This window comes from Moschus berezovskii, chromosome 16 (genome assembly GCF_049115385.1).
Source record: "Moschus berezovskii isolate FMDL1 chromosome 16, NW_MosBer_1.0, whole genome shotgun sequence".
Lineage (NCBI taxonomy): Eukaryota > Metazoa > Chordata > Mammalia > Artiodactyla > Moschidae > Moschus > Moschus berezovskii.
The window spans coordinates 59,123,977-59,138,597 of record NC_142475.1 but is presented as its reverse complement, the minus strand read 5'-3'; the positions used below and the strand labels follow the sequence as shown (position 1 = coordinate 59,138,597).

The following is a 14,621-nucleotide window of genomic DNA, read 5'->3' as shown; positions in this document are numbered from 1 at the left end:
CAGCATGCAAGGTGACTTTGGACCTCTCTGTAGTTTCTAAATGTTCCCCAGGGCTCCTCTAACTGTTCTGTAGGGCATATTCAGGGCAGCCCTTTAAAACCACACAGCTCAGATGTGCCAATCTCTGATGGCCCTTAATGAGCGCACACCCAGCAAACCCGCCTCTGAGAAAGGTCCTGCCTGTAATTACAGCTTGTGCCACTGGCCCCTGGCTTGGCAGTCACATGGTGCCCTACTCCCTCCCGCTGCCTCTTTAATTAAACCAGCAACGGCATCTGTGCTTCTGTCCGTGCCAAGCAGGAAGAGACCTGGATCTTGCTGAAATCAGGTCCCTTCGCATCCACACGCGCACCCTGGGTCCCAGGTCCACACGCCAGCTGTCTCTCCAGGCTAGTGACCATGGACACTGTCATGTCCCAGCTCATCTGAGCGACTCAGGTCCTGTTAGAATGTGAAACGAATCGCAGTCTCATGACAGCAGAAACTGGGCCCTTCCCTTCAACATTCTAGCTGTGGAACTGTTCCGGTTGTTCGAGGTGCTTCTAGTAAGGCCCAGGGCTTAATGGTGTGCTGCTCCTAAAAGCGGCCTCTTTGTGGAGAGAATTTCCGCAGCACCAGGACAAGGTCAGTCATTCTCCAGCAGTGATTCAGAAGAGGAGTTCCCAGGGTCTGGACCCCAGCCAATGGGACCAGCGTGGATCAGGTCTTATTGTGAAACATGAGCTCCCCTGAGCCAGCTGAGCTGGGCCCAGGGTTGAGTCTGCAGGCATCCAGCATCATACTAACGGTGTGCATGTTTAACCTCAGGACAGTTTTATTAAGAGGGTCATGTTATTGTGCCCATGGCACAGAGAAGAAAACAAAGGCAGAGAGGTTCAGTAACTTGCCCAGGATGCACATCTAATACCTAGCAAAGCTGGCACCCAAGTCCAGGTCTTTCCAGCTCTGGGGATTTGAATCTAGAAGGTTCGACTTTGGACTTGCAGCTCCTCCTGTGTCATCTCCATGAAGGTCAGGGTCTTCACTCTTGGTTTTGTCCAGCACGTACTGAGCACACTGAGTCCTGTGGTTCAGGGGTTCTTCGGTGGCTCTGGAACAAGAATAGAACAAGAATAGCCCTGGGGATTTGGTAAAGCATCCTGAAGGCACCCAGGGGCCCCGCCTGCATCTGGGACAAGGAAAAATAATAATCATTCACATCTACTGACCGTGTGTGCCCAGAGCTGTGCTGTGCCCTGTGTATCAGTGTTTTGTTGGAATTTGATGGTGATTCTATGCAACTGCTCAACTCATGGTGATTTCGATATTTCAGTGAAATACACATGCTAAATGTTTAGCAATAATCAGAGTTATGTGAATGGTGACTAATATAATTTGGGGGATAAAATATTTCAAAAACTCAGAAAAGAGCAGATAATAACATGATGGTTCCCCCTAAACTATTAGAAGATTGTGAAGTCAATTAGATTGCAGGCAAGCATTTTGGATACACTAGATTAGACTAGACTAGACTAGAATACAATTCAATAGAATATAATGAAACTATCAGATATATCATAGATGTTAGCAACAATGAGAATGAATGTTACTTGTGAACATTACTGCAGGACTTTCAGCGTGAGTGTGTGTGAATTTCGCAGGTATCCAATGTCTTTTTTATTATAGATCATGATCAGAAATATTTGGTAATGTATGCATTATATAATAAACCCATGTTGACATAATAAACACTGATACATAAGCACATTGCTATTCAGATTTAACAGGTACTAGTATTTTTGGCCATATTTTCTTCAGATCTTTTTCTGAGAAATAACCTATTGTTGATAGAGTTCAGACTAAGCCATCTTTGCACACCTCTCCCTTCTCCTTTCTCCGTCTCTCCTGAAGCTGGTGTGTAGCCACTGGCAGATGTGCTTCTGATCAGTGACTCACCCACTGGTGCAGGCTCTTGGTGAGCCAGGCTGAAGGCAGCACAGCCCGTGACCCCAGTGGGTTGTGTCTCAGACAGCAGGGATTCCTTACTGATCATACCCACTCCTTGAATTCTAATCACAGGTCCGGTGTGCTTGGGAATGTTTAGGAAAACAATCTAAACACGTCAGGATGTCCTGATAAGCACATGTCAGTGTTGACAAGAGTCTAGAAATATGTAAACATACATCCTAGGACTGTACAAGGGCCAAGGGGCCTGGACCTCACACGCGGGAGCTGCATCTCCCCCACCCCTTGTCTTCAGAAACAAGGAAACTGAGTCTTGGCGGGGAAGACATGGCCCTCCCCGGACTCCCCCAGGCAGACAGGACAAGTAAGGAAGGGAAGAAGGAAGAGGAGGAAGACAAGTGCCATACGACTTTACTCACAGGCGAAACAAACAACTGAACAGACCAAAGCAAGCAACAATAAACACGCAGACACAGCGGGGGCAGGGTAGCGGTGATCAGAGGGGGAGGGTGGGGGGAGGGCAGAACCGGTCAAAGGGATTGACTTCGGTTTCATTTACTGTCTCAAGCGTCTGTGATGGGATGGAAACTAAACCTTTGGCGGTGAGCTCACGGTCGGGTACCCAGAAGTAGGAATAGAATGTTGTACACATCAAACTTATTTAACGTTACAGACCAGTCACACCGCAGTTTAAAAACAAATTTTGAAAAGAAGAGAGAAGAAAGAAAAGACGGCAGGGAGGGAAAGAGGGAGGAAGGAAGAAAGACAAGAAGGAACGGAGGAGAGAAAGGAAGAAGGAGAGGGGAAAGACTTATTTCCAGCTGGACGCCCAGCCCCAGCGAGGTGCCCGGGGACCCCTCCCCGTCCCCGCCCATCCTCTGTGAAATCGCCCTGCCCTCACCCTCTCACCCTGCTCTGCTTCTCTTCACAGCACCTGTCCCGGATGAACGGCATAACTATTTGCTTATTTTCCACCTCCACTCTCTAGAACATGAGGCCCGCGAGAGCCAGGAAGCTTGATCAGGGCTCTCTGAACGGCATGCTCAGGGCTGTTTCCCAGGCCTGGACCGGGAGTGGGTTTATCAGTAGAAGAGAGGACGGAGAACACCCTTACATTGACTGCTTGAGTCAGTGAAGGAGACTGGAGTCTGCTCTCCTGACAAGACCACGTGACAAGCTGACTGAGCGGGTCCAGAGCAGGGTTCCCCAGCGGGAATCCTGAGAGCACTGAGAGCAGCCGGCAGCAAGGCCAGCATTCAATGAGCACTTGCTTACTGCCGGGCCCTTTTCAGTGCTTGGTGTGTATTAACATTTTAATCTTCCTTGCAACCCTGCCTGGGTTGGTGGGGGCAGGCTCCGCTCTGTCCATTTTCAGGCTGGGAGAGGAGGGCACAGAGAGGTACAGGTACTTGTTTAAGGTCACACAGCTGGAAGGAGGCAGCGCTGGGTTTCGCACTCAGGCTCTAGCACCCATGGGCTTCACACCATCTGCCACCGCTTTCCAGAGAGAAAATTCTAAACCAAGTGTTCAAGCGACGCTGACTTGAGGCCTTTCAGAATCTGACCAGGCAATTTCCATATCTTTTTCTTTTCCAAGCAATTTGAGGAAAGTCAAGGCCGGACCAGTAGCAAAACAGCCTTTTATCAGGCGCTGCAGAACTCCCTGGGTGGCGAGGCAGCGGACGCCAATGTGCAGGCTGCGGCCACGTGGTACTACTCCCTGGAGCATGACTCGGACGACTACGCCTCCTTCTCCCGCGCCCTGGAGCAGGCCACGCGGTGAGCCCCCGGACGTGCGGGTCTGCCTCCACGTGGGCGTGGGGATGCTCAGGCCATTTGGGGAGAACCGGGACACGGTGCCGGTGCTTTTCGCTGCCTCCTTCATTCAGTCCAAAGTGCGGGCTGCCTGCCTGCATGGGGGAGACCTGTCCTTCCCTCCTTGGTGCTTGCACCTGCTGTATACGCCCTGCGCTTAGAAGCTGAGCTCAGCTATTACTGATGGAGAACCAGGGAGGGGGGCGCTTCATGCAGAAGGGAACAGTCCAACCCAGCAGAGAGGACCCCATGTCCTCCAGTACAGCAGTCTGGACCTAGGCTACCCTTGAGAACCATGTAGGGAGCACTCAAAGGGTGGGGCAAGAGCCCAGGCCTCATAAGCATCTCTCAGATGGTTAAAAGTTCACCTGCAGTACAGGAGACCTGGGTTCGATCCCTGGGTCAGGTAGATCCCCTGGAGGATGAAATGGCAACCCACATTATCATTCTTGCCTGGAGAATCCCATGGACAGAGGAGCCTGGCGGGCTGTAGTCCATGGGGTTGCAAAGAGTCAGACAGGATGGAGTGACTAAGCATGAAATGTATTTCAAGGGTCCCCCAAGTGACTCTGCTCTGTGGCCAGAATTCACCTTGCACAGGAAACACAGGCCTAGACAGGGGAAGGTTTGTGCCTGATGTCACATCTAGAATTGAGGACACAGGGCTTTTGAGGCCGTGTGACCCCTTCCCCAGGATGCTGTTTCTACGCTCACTGTTTATGGGTCTTGTTGCTCAAGTTCACTGCTTTCAGCTTCCTTCCCTGGGGAAGTCTGCCCAGGTCCCCCACCCAGGAGTGGTTCGTGGATGCCCCCCACCCATGGCAGCCTCTGCCGTCCCCAGACCGTGCCTCTCTCTCATCAGTCGAGAAACAGCCAGGTTCTGGCTCTCTCTGCCTGCGGAGCCCCTGGGATGAGACCACAGCGGGGACTCTAGCTCTCGAGTCACCGGGGAGTCCCCCTTGGCATGTTCTGGTTCCCTGGCAGGCCCCGCTCCACGAGCGGAGAACCTGGTCGGGGGGTGGGGGGTTGGCATCCTGTGGCTTCTTTCCTGTCCTTGGGGAGGTCCACAATGGCCTTCGCTCTCCGTCCCTGGGGACAGAGCCACTGTCGAGGCTTGGAGGCCCTGCTGAACTTGCCTGTGATGGAAAGAGCTGGACTGAAGGGTGTTGAGACACGCTTCCCTGCTTGGTCTCTCTGCCCAAGAGTCTGCGGTTTCCAATCAGTGCATCATTGGCTCTGAATAAAACTTTGTACTACCCCCTGGGACCTCGGGGCCCAAGAGGGCTCTAATTTTCCCTCCAGTGGAGAGTTCAGCTTTGAACCCTTTGAACCAAATGGTCAGCAGCTGTTCCTGGAGGCCCAGCCCCAGAATGGACCCTAAGGGCTCACAGATGTCCAACTCCTGGGCCCTGAGATGCTCACAGCCATGTAGGGACTGGCTCAGATCCATGTTGTGGAAAGAGCTCAGACTAGAGTTCAGAAACCCATGTTCCTTCCTGCTCCAGCTTTAGCCTGTAACTGTCTTTGAGAGCAATCCATGAACCAGGGGGCAGGAGCGGAGGTCTGAGGGAGGACAGGTAACCCAGGAAGGCTTCACTGATGAGGCGGACTCCAGTTGCCCCTCAGGTCCGGCCCTCTTTCCCTCCTAGCCAGACTGAGGCAACAGCCTCCACGGGCCTCCCTGCCTCCAGTGTCCCCGTCACAGTGTTACCAGGGTGAGCCTCTCTAGAGGTCTGCTCCCACCCCTGCCCTGCTCACTGCTCTTCAGGGGCCCGTGAGCTGAAGAGGGCTGCCTCCATCTGCACTTCCAGACTCACCCCGCCAGCCACCTGCTCTCTGAGAACCTTCCCTGTAAGCCCTGGAGGTTCTGGTCTTCACCTCTGCAGGAGGGGTAGGCAGCCCTCCTCAGTGATGAACTTCCATGAGTCCATCACTTACAGAATCTCTGCAGCGTCGGGCTCATGGGCCCCATTTCTCAGCTGAGGACGTGAGTGTCAAGGAGACGTAGAGATGCTGCATGTGGCCCCAGACCCTGAGGTCTCCATCTTCTTTTTAAATGCACGATTATGTTCAGCTCCACAGTGTATTGTATTTATTTGACTATAAGATGTTTTGTTCCCAAGTTTTTGGATAAAATTGATGTTCTGGAAAGATGTTTCTCCCATGGGTCTCTTGACCCTGAGATGCATCGTATGGACCACAGTGTGTGACCATGGCCATCCATGAAACAGGCTGGACTGTGCAGGGGGCACAGCTTGGGCAAGATGAAAGCTGGGGGTGCAAGGAGCAGGTGTGTTCTCTGCGGGGGTGTGCAGAGGGGCTGGTAGCCCAGGGACCCTTGCCTGGGAGAAACCTTTACCCAGCACAGTTGTCTATAGAGCTGGACATGGCTAGACACCCCCCTCTGTCTTCCTCTCACCAGAGACTACTTTATCATCTGCCCCGTGATCGACATGGCCAGCCACTGGGCAAGGACAGTCCGAGGAAACGTCTTCATGTACCACGCTCCAGAAAGCTACAGCCACAGCAGGTAAGGTGGCCACATGGCCACGGTGGGTATCGGTTCATGAAGGGAATCTGGCCGAGGGGCCCTGTCGCTTCTGCAGTCCACAGGGTAACAGAGCAAAGAGGGCAGGGCCGCCGTACGACTCCTGGTTCAATGACACGGAACACATCACTTAACTTTTCTGAGTCTCATCTGAACAATGGGTAGAATAGTAATCGCCACTGCATCTCAGCATTGTAGGAAGGGCATGTGGGATAAAAGATGCAGAAAGCAGTCTGGGATTGCAACATTAGCTCTTCGTTGGTTGACCTGGCTTGGGAGGAGGAGCCATCTTTATTAATCCTATGTGTTTGTGCCTCTGAAAACTGAACAGTTAGTTTAATTTAAGAAAATGGCTTTCCACAGTATAAAAAGATGTTTCGCAACAAAAGGAAATAATGATCACCTTAGAGATACCAGGTCCTAAACTCTAGAACCTCTAAATGTGACCTCTTAAGGAAAAAGGGGTGTGTAGATGTGAATAAACTAGGGATCCTGATGCCAAAAAAAAACCAAAATAAACTATCCTGAATTATCCCAAAGGGTCCTAAATGCATTCACAAGTCCTTATAAGCGGGAGGTGGGGAGATTTGACACACATAGAAGAGGAGGAAGCAGAGCTTGAGTGATGCACACACAAGCCAAGAAATGCCAGCACCACCAGAGTGGGAAGCGTAAGGACTGGCTTCTTCTCTGGAGCCTCCAGAGGCAGCCTGGCCCTGCCCACATCTGGATTTGGGCTCAATAAATCTGGTTTTGTCTCCAGAACCATGAGACAGTAAATTTTTGTTTCTACAAGTCACCAGAGTTTACGGTAATTTGTTACAGCAACTACAAGAAACTAATACAGTCTCCCAAATATTCTAGTTTTCCTAAGCAGGCACTCACTGTTTACCTGGCTTCCTTTGACAGGTTTTTTAATTTTAACACTGCACAGAATGTCTGGTAAAGAATCTTCCTGCAGTGCAGGAGACCCAGGTTGGATCCCTGGGTTGGGAAGATCCCCTGGAGGAGGGCATGGAAACCCACTCCAGTATTCTTGCCTGGAGAATCCCATGGACAGAGGAGCGCGGCAAGCTACAGTCTATGGGGTGGCAAAGAGTCAGACACGACTGAGCGACTAACACACACACACACATACACACACATAGAACATACATCTTTGTGAGGTCAGCAGTGTTGAAATGACCTTCTGCATTTTACTGATAGAGTCCTAAGGTCAAGGAGCTTCACATGATTTCCCCAAGGACAAACGGTGGTTTGTTATAGAACAGTGAGCTACTCAGCTTCTCTGAGCCCCCGAGTTCTCTTTCCATGAAAACGTGTGGTCTCTCTTCTTAGAAGTATGTCAACCTGCTCCATTTCCTAGAGTCAAGCAATTGCCTCCAGGCTGTGGGAAGGAGACTCATGTCAGGCTAGGTATTCTGCTGAGAAGGCAGTCAGTAGAAAAGGAAGACGGTGGTGAGGACAGTTGAGGGTTTGGACAGAGATGAAAGGAAGCCTCGTAACCCTGTGGCCACCACGTCCTGGGGGGCCAGGCGTGGGAAGTCATTGGTAGAGTCTGCCTTGGCAGCACCTCCTGAATGCCAGGGCTCTCAGGAATTCACATCTGGTGCATTGCTTCAGTGTGGTCTGCCCTCCTCTCTTCTAAGGTAGAGGTTATAGCAGAAGCTGTGAGCCTCCAGAATTAAGCTCATCAAAAGCCTTCAACACGTGCATGTACTTTTGGACTCCAGAATTTTTTTGATAATTTTTTTTTCATTTATTTATGTATTTTTGGCTGTGCTGGGTCTCTGTTGCTGCATGGGGTTTTTCTCTAGTTGCAGCGAGTATGGGCTACTCTAGTTGCGGTGCGTGAGCTTCTCATTACACTGGCTTTAGGGCACACAGACTCCAGCAGTTGCAGCACTCAGGCTTAGAGGCCCTGAGGCATGTGGGATCTTCCCAGGCCAGGGATCGAACCTGTGTCCCCTACATCGGCAGGTGGATTCTTTCTTTACCACTGAGCTACCAGGGGAAGCCTGGACTCCAGAATTTATAAGTGGCAAAAAAAAAAAAAAAAAAAAAAGAACTGCACCTATTATATGAGGACAGAAACAATCAAAACAAAGCATAATGAAAAGACCCATAGGATTCTAGCCGGAATCAGTAATGCTTTAACCCCATCTGAATTCATTTCCACCCTGGGTTGGGGGTAGAACAACAGTTCTGGAGGCCCACAGCAGGGAATCAAGGTGGGAGCAGGGCCACGCTCCCCTTGGAGGCTGGAGGGGATGATCTGCTCTAGCCCCACCCCCAACCCCTGCTTCCGGGGCCTCAGGCATTTCTTGGCTAGTAGCTGAACATCTTTCCACTGTGCGTCTATGTGCAAATTTCTCCCTTTTGTAAGGACATCAGTCTCACTGGACTAAGACCCACCCTAATGAGTTCCATTTAACTTGGTTATCTCTGCAAAGACCTTGTTCCCAGTGAAGGTCATATTCTGAAGTCCTAGAGGAAGGGGCTCCAGCATGTCTTTTAAGGGGGACAGAATTCAACCGGAAGCACCACCCTTCTCGGTCATATGACAGCCCTGCCGGGGAGGCTCCTGAGAGACAAGGGTTCAAAGCTGGCTGTTCAGGACTTAGAATCGGGGTGGTCCTGGGAGGAGCAATCTTTGAACGGAGTCCAAGACACATCCTCAGTCTCCCATGGCCACTCTGGGGTTCTGTGTTGCTGAAGAGCATCTTCACACCCTCCTGGGGACCGACAGACAGGGCTGGTCCACAGAAGCTCCCTTGAAAGGAAGACGTGTTTGTGCATCAGAGACACACAAAGGGCCTGCTGGGTCTTTCACAGTCACAGCACCTCGGGTCCAGGAGACCCTCCTGACTCAGAAAGGGCATAGCAGGTGCTCAGGAAACCAGGCTGAAGGACAGATGCTGACCCAGCCCCCTCATTATCAGGTGGGAAAGTGCCCTTTCCACCCTAGTTTATAGGCGCCTTGGGGCTTAGTTTTGCCATCTGCAGAATGGGAGTAAGGTGGTGAGAGAGGTCAGGAGTACTCAGTCTTAGCTGGGCTCTGTAGAGCCCTGGACCCAAGGTCCCTGAGAGGAGGACAGCAAGAAGGGAGTGGGGGATCTGAGCCTCCCAGCCCCTTATCTTAATAACTGAGCTTCAAGTAAAATTTCAAGGTCATGCAGTTTAGAGAGATATGAAAAATGTCTGGGCTCAGTCACCTTTAAGGCACCTTCTGACTCTCACATTCTATGAATTTTGGAGCAAAGAGACTCTGCGTCACTGATCCATTTTAGAGACAGAGATGTTGCCAACTGTACAGTGGCAGAGAGTGTCCTGGTTAGAGCAGGGACTCTGGGCCAGCCGCCTCGTTTGTCTTATTAGCTCAGGAATCTAAAGCAAGGCACTCCATCTCCTTGGTGACAGTTTCTTCATCTGAAAATGGGAATAATAATAATAGTGTCTACTTCAGAGGGTTGCTGTGATCATTTGTATATAGAATGGGACCTGGTAAACAGGACATGGTGGGAATGTCTCATTATTCTTGTCCATCAAAACGCACTATTGACATCTTTCTAAGCATATATCATCTCTCCCACCACGTATGGTTCCATCTATACAGTAGATAAATGAATGAATCACGGGAACTAACCCATTTAATTGTTGGCAAGTTTATCTTTTACTGCCAAAGACATCTCCCTCATTCTGCCCCAGAGCTGTCACCGTCTCATTTGTTTCTGGCTCACATCTACAGACTTAAAATATATGTGTGCGCCTTATGGTTTCAGCCATCTGTCTGGTACCTCCATTTCTATGAGCATATATTAGCTTTCCTGGCATAGCCAGAGAGCAAAACACAATAAATTACCACTTTCTCACAGCCTCTGGTCAATTGATCGCAGCACCGCTTGGTCCTCTACCTGCTTAGCTGGATTGTCGGTGAGATTTACGTCTCTGAAATTCTGTGAGGAAAGAATAGGCATGATGGATGAGGGGGGAGACAAAGAAATGAAAATCTACAGGATGAGATGAGAAGAAGGTGCAATTTCAAGATCCAGATTCAAAGAATCACAAACTATGTAGAATGATTTTGTCCAACTCATCTTACGGATAAAGAAATAAGTGCTCAGGGGAGACTGGAATTATGTCTCAGCTACAGAGTCAGTAAGTGGCAGTCTGAACTCAAACCCCATCTCCTACCCTGTCTCCAGCTTTCTTTCAGTCGCACCTACTTCAGCCTGAAACTTATGAGTCCCTACCATGGCTAAGTCCACTTGCTGGCTGTGTGACTTTGGACAAGATGCTTAACCTCTCTGAGCCTTGGTGCGTCTTCATCTATACAAGGGAGAGTGATAGTGCATCTCCCACAGGGATACTGCAAGGGTTCAGGGAGAGAATACCTGCATCTGGGGTGTGTGTGTGTGTGTACCTACAATGATATCCAGCAGCTTTGCTTCCAAGACTGTTGACATGAGAGCACAACTTACACTACTTACAACTATTGACATGAATCCTTCCTCAGTCATCAGTGCAAAGAAATCGAGGAAAGCAATACAATGGGAAAGACAAGAGAGCTCTTCAGGAAAATTAGAGACACCAAGGGAACATTTCATGCAAAGATGGGCACAATAAAGGACAGAAATTGTACGGACCTAAAAGAAGCAGAAGATATTAAAAAGAGGTGGCAAGAAACACAGAAGAACTATACAAAAAAGATCTTCATGACCCAGATAACCAGAATGGTGTGATCATTCATCTAGAACCAGACATCCTGGAATGCAAAGTCAAGCGGGCCTTAGGAAGCATCACTATGGACAAAGTTAGTAGAGGTGATGGAATTTCAGTTGAGCTATTTCAAATCCTAAAAGATGATGCTGTGAAAGTGCTGCACTCAATATGCCAGCAAATTTGGAAAACTCAGCAGTGGCCACAGGACTGGAAAGGTCAGTTTTCATTCCAATCCCAAAGAAAGGCAAAGTCAAAGAATGTTCAAACTACCACACAATTGCACGCATCTCACATGCTAGCAAAGTAATGCTCAAAACTCTCCAAGCCAGGCTTCAATAGTATGTGAAACGTGAACTTCCAGATGTTCAAGCTGGATTTAGAAAAAGCAGAGGAACCAGAGATCAAATTGCCAACATCTGTTGGATCATTGAAAAAGCAAGAGAGTTCCAGAAAAACATCTACTTCTGCTTTATTGACTATGCCAAAGCCTTTGACTGTGAGGATCACAACAAACTGTGGAAAATTCTGAAAGAGATAGGACTACCAGACCACCTTACCTGCCTCCTGAGAAATCTGTATGCAGGTCAAGAAGCAACAGTTAGAACTGGACATGGAACAATAGACTGGTTCCAAATCAGGAAAGGAGTATATCAAGGCTGTATATTGTCACCCTGCTTATTTAACTTTCATGCAGAGTATGTCATGTGAAATGCTGGGCTGGATGTAGCACAAGCTGGAATCAAGATTGCCAGGAGAAATATCGATAACCTCAGATATGCAGATGACATCACCCTTATGGCAGAAAGCAAAGAAGAACCAAAGAGCCTCTTGATGAAAGTGAAAGAGGAGAGTGAAAAAGCTGGCTTAAAACTCAACATTCAGAAAACTAAGATCATGGCATCCAGTCCCATCACTTCACAGCAAATAGATGGGGGAACAATGGAAACAGTGGCTAACTTTATTTTGGGGCTCCAAAATCACTGCAGATGGTAACTGCAGCCTTGAAATTAAAAGACGCTTGCTCCTTGGAAGAAAAGTTATAACCAACCTAGACAGTGTATTAAAAAGCAGAGACATTATTTTGCCAACAAATGTCTGTCTAGTCAAAGCTAAGGTTTTTCCAATAGTCATGTATGGATGTGAGAGTTGGACTATACAGAAAGCTGAGTGCCGAAGAATTGATGCTTTTGAACTGTGGTGCTGGAGAAGACTCTTGAGAGTCCCTTGGACTGCAAGGAGATCCACCAGTCCATCCTAAAGGAAATCAGTCCTGAATATTCATTGGAAGGACTGATGTTAAAGCTGAAACTCAAATACTTTGGCCACCTGATGCAAAGAGCTGACTCATTTGAAAAGACCCTGATCCTGGGAAAGATTGAAGGTGGGAGGAGAAGGGGATGACGGAGGATGAGATCACTGACTCATTGGCATCACTGACTCAATGGACATGAGTTTTGAGTGAACTCCGGGAGTTGGTGATGGACATGGAGGCCTGGCGTGCTGCGGTTCATGGGATTGCAAAGATTCGGACACGACTGAGTGACTGAACCTAACTGAACACAGGTTAGAATGTTTCTTTTGCTCAGTTCTGCTCACTGTGGAGATTTTGAGCCAGTTTCCTCCATGGCTTCAAATATATAGCCTGTTGTTTCAGGAAGAGGAATTTTCAGTGGTGACTGTAATCTCGGGTTTCTCAACTTGGACACTGTTGACATTTCAGGCCGGATAACTCTTTGGCGTGGAGGCTGTCCTGTGCATCACGTGCTGTTGAGCAGAGTTTAGCAGCAACTCTGGCCTCCACTCATTCTATGCCAGAAGCACCTTCCCAGTTGTGATAACTAAAAATGTCTCCAGACATGGCCACTGTTCCTTGGGGGCCAAAATGGTCCTCAGTTAATAAACACTGCTGGCATCCCTCAAAATGGCAGGTATCACTAACAGCACTGGAGGGAAATGGCGACCTCTTTCTCAGACCCCATCTCTAAATGAGCACAGAACCAACCCACCCCCAGATATCATCCCTGGCCCCACAGAGTCTCAGGCAGACCACAGGGCACCACCCATACAGAATCTTTGGCGCTTCTATTACAAAGCCCTGGAAAGCTGACAGGCTCTCTTCGGTGGTCACATCAGCAGGACCCTGGCCTGCCGTCTGCTCCTGCATCTCAGGCCGTGGGCGTTGTTTCTCTTGCCCAGCTGTCTCTAAGCATCACATCACACACTCCCTGCCAGTCCTGGCTTCACCATCTTGTTGACTAAGGTTGATGTCTTTCTGTCTAACCAGTTCCTCGCAAAGGACACACTTGCCGAGTATTTTCCCAGAACGGGCCCCACTTTATTCTCTGCCACTTACGAGCAAAGGACTCCCAGACCCTGTTACTGACCCAGGTTTGGGGGATCCTCTCCAGACCTTCCTCTAGGAGCCAGGCCCCAGCAAGCATAGCAGGGAGCATTGGTGTTATCTCTGATATTGCCTGTCCTTAGGGGGCTCAGCCTGGTTCTGCCTCGTGCTGTGTGCCTCTGGTCAGTGACAGCCTCTCTGAGCTTCGGTTTCCTCATCCGTAGATGGAGCTAGTAATAGTACTGACACATACAGGAGTATGTGGAGATCAAGTAAGACAAAGCATGCAAACAGCCTAACTTGCTGCCTGGCGTAAAGTTGGCACTCAGTAGGTGCTGCTCATTCCGCTTAATGTATGATCCTGGGAGAACCCACATTGGAATGAACAAGTGCGAGTAAGAAAGCAACCACAGATAAAGTGGTTTTGGGGAACTGGCCACTGGAAGGGTTGCTGTGGCCACTTCAGAGAGGAGATAGAGGCCCATGATCTTAAGCTTCCTGGCAGGTAGAGTCAGGTAATCATTCGCATAGAAATTCACCTCGGGACTGTGTGTGAGCCATCAGACTTGAATTGTGTGCTCCATTCAGGTCCTTATTCCAAAACTTTTGGTCTGCAGGATCCTGAGACGTGATTCCCATGTCTCTGCAGTACAAAAGACATTTTAGAGAGCTGAGACTTGACTTTGAATGGGCGGTGGGGTCGGACTCTTGGGATTAAACACTTCTCAAGCTCCACATAGGATGTTGGACTGTTCTTTACCTTTGGGAGAGGCAATTCAGTGTAGAAGAACATATCCTTGGAGGTTAAACCAACTAGGATGTTAATCCTATCTCTTCCGTTTGTTAGCTTCTGCACTGGAGCAAGTTCCTTCGCCTTAGTTTCCTCACCTAGAAAATGGCTATAGTTACATCTGCCTCCTAGTGTGAAGATTCCTGTCACTGTACATTAAATACTTTGCATATTGTAGCTGGTCAGTAATAAGGTCTGAGGAAAAAAAAATTAAAATGACTAATGAAGCAGTTATACTCCCCTTCACAAGTTGTCCCAACCCTGGAAAAACAAGCCATCAATTCCAAACTCAAGACATTTTGTATACCACTGCATGTGCATTCTAGATGTTTCTGTGCATTCCAGGGGCCTTTAATATTCCAGATTCATAGTCTTATCTTTCTAGTTGATGTGTCTTGGTGGATTAGTTGAAATTAGAAAACCAAAGAAAATATTAAGAGGCTGAATTCTTGAACTGAATC

At 49.0% G+C, this 14,621-nt stretch overlaps 1 protein-coding gene across 1 annotated transcript in view; it reads left to right on the top strand.

Annotated features, from left to right (window-relative positions):
• TG (thyroglobulin) overlaps positions 1 to 14,621 on the top strand; it is a 240,814-nt gene that overhangs the window by 212,721 nt on the left and 13,472 nt on the right. Inside the window, exons 44-45 of the mRNA XM_055431976.2 lie at positions 3,542 to 3,723; positions 6,182 to 6,289. Coding sequence (XP_055287951.2) covers positions 3,542 to 3,723; positions 6,182 to 6,289 — 290 coding nt within the window. The remainder of the gene's footprint in view (positions 1 to 3,541; positions 3,724 to 6,181; positions 6,290 to 14,621) is intronic.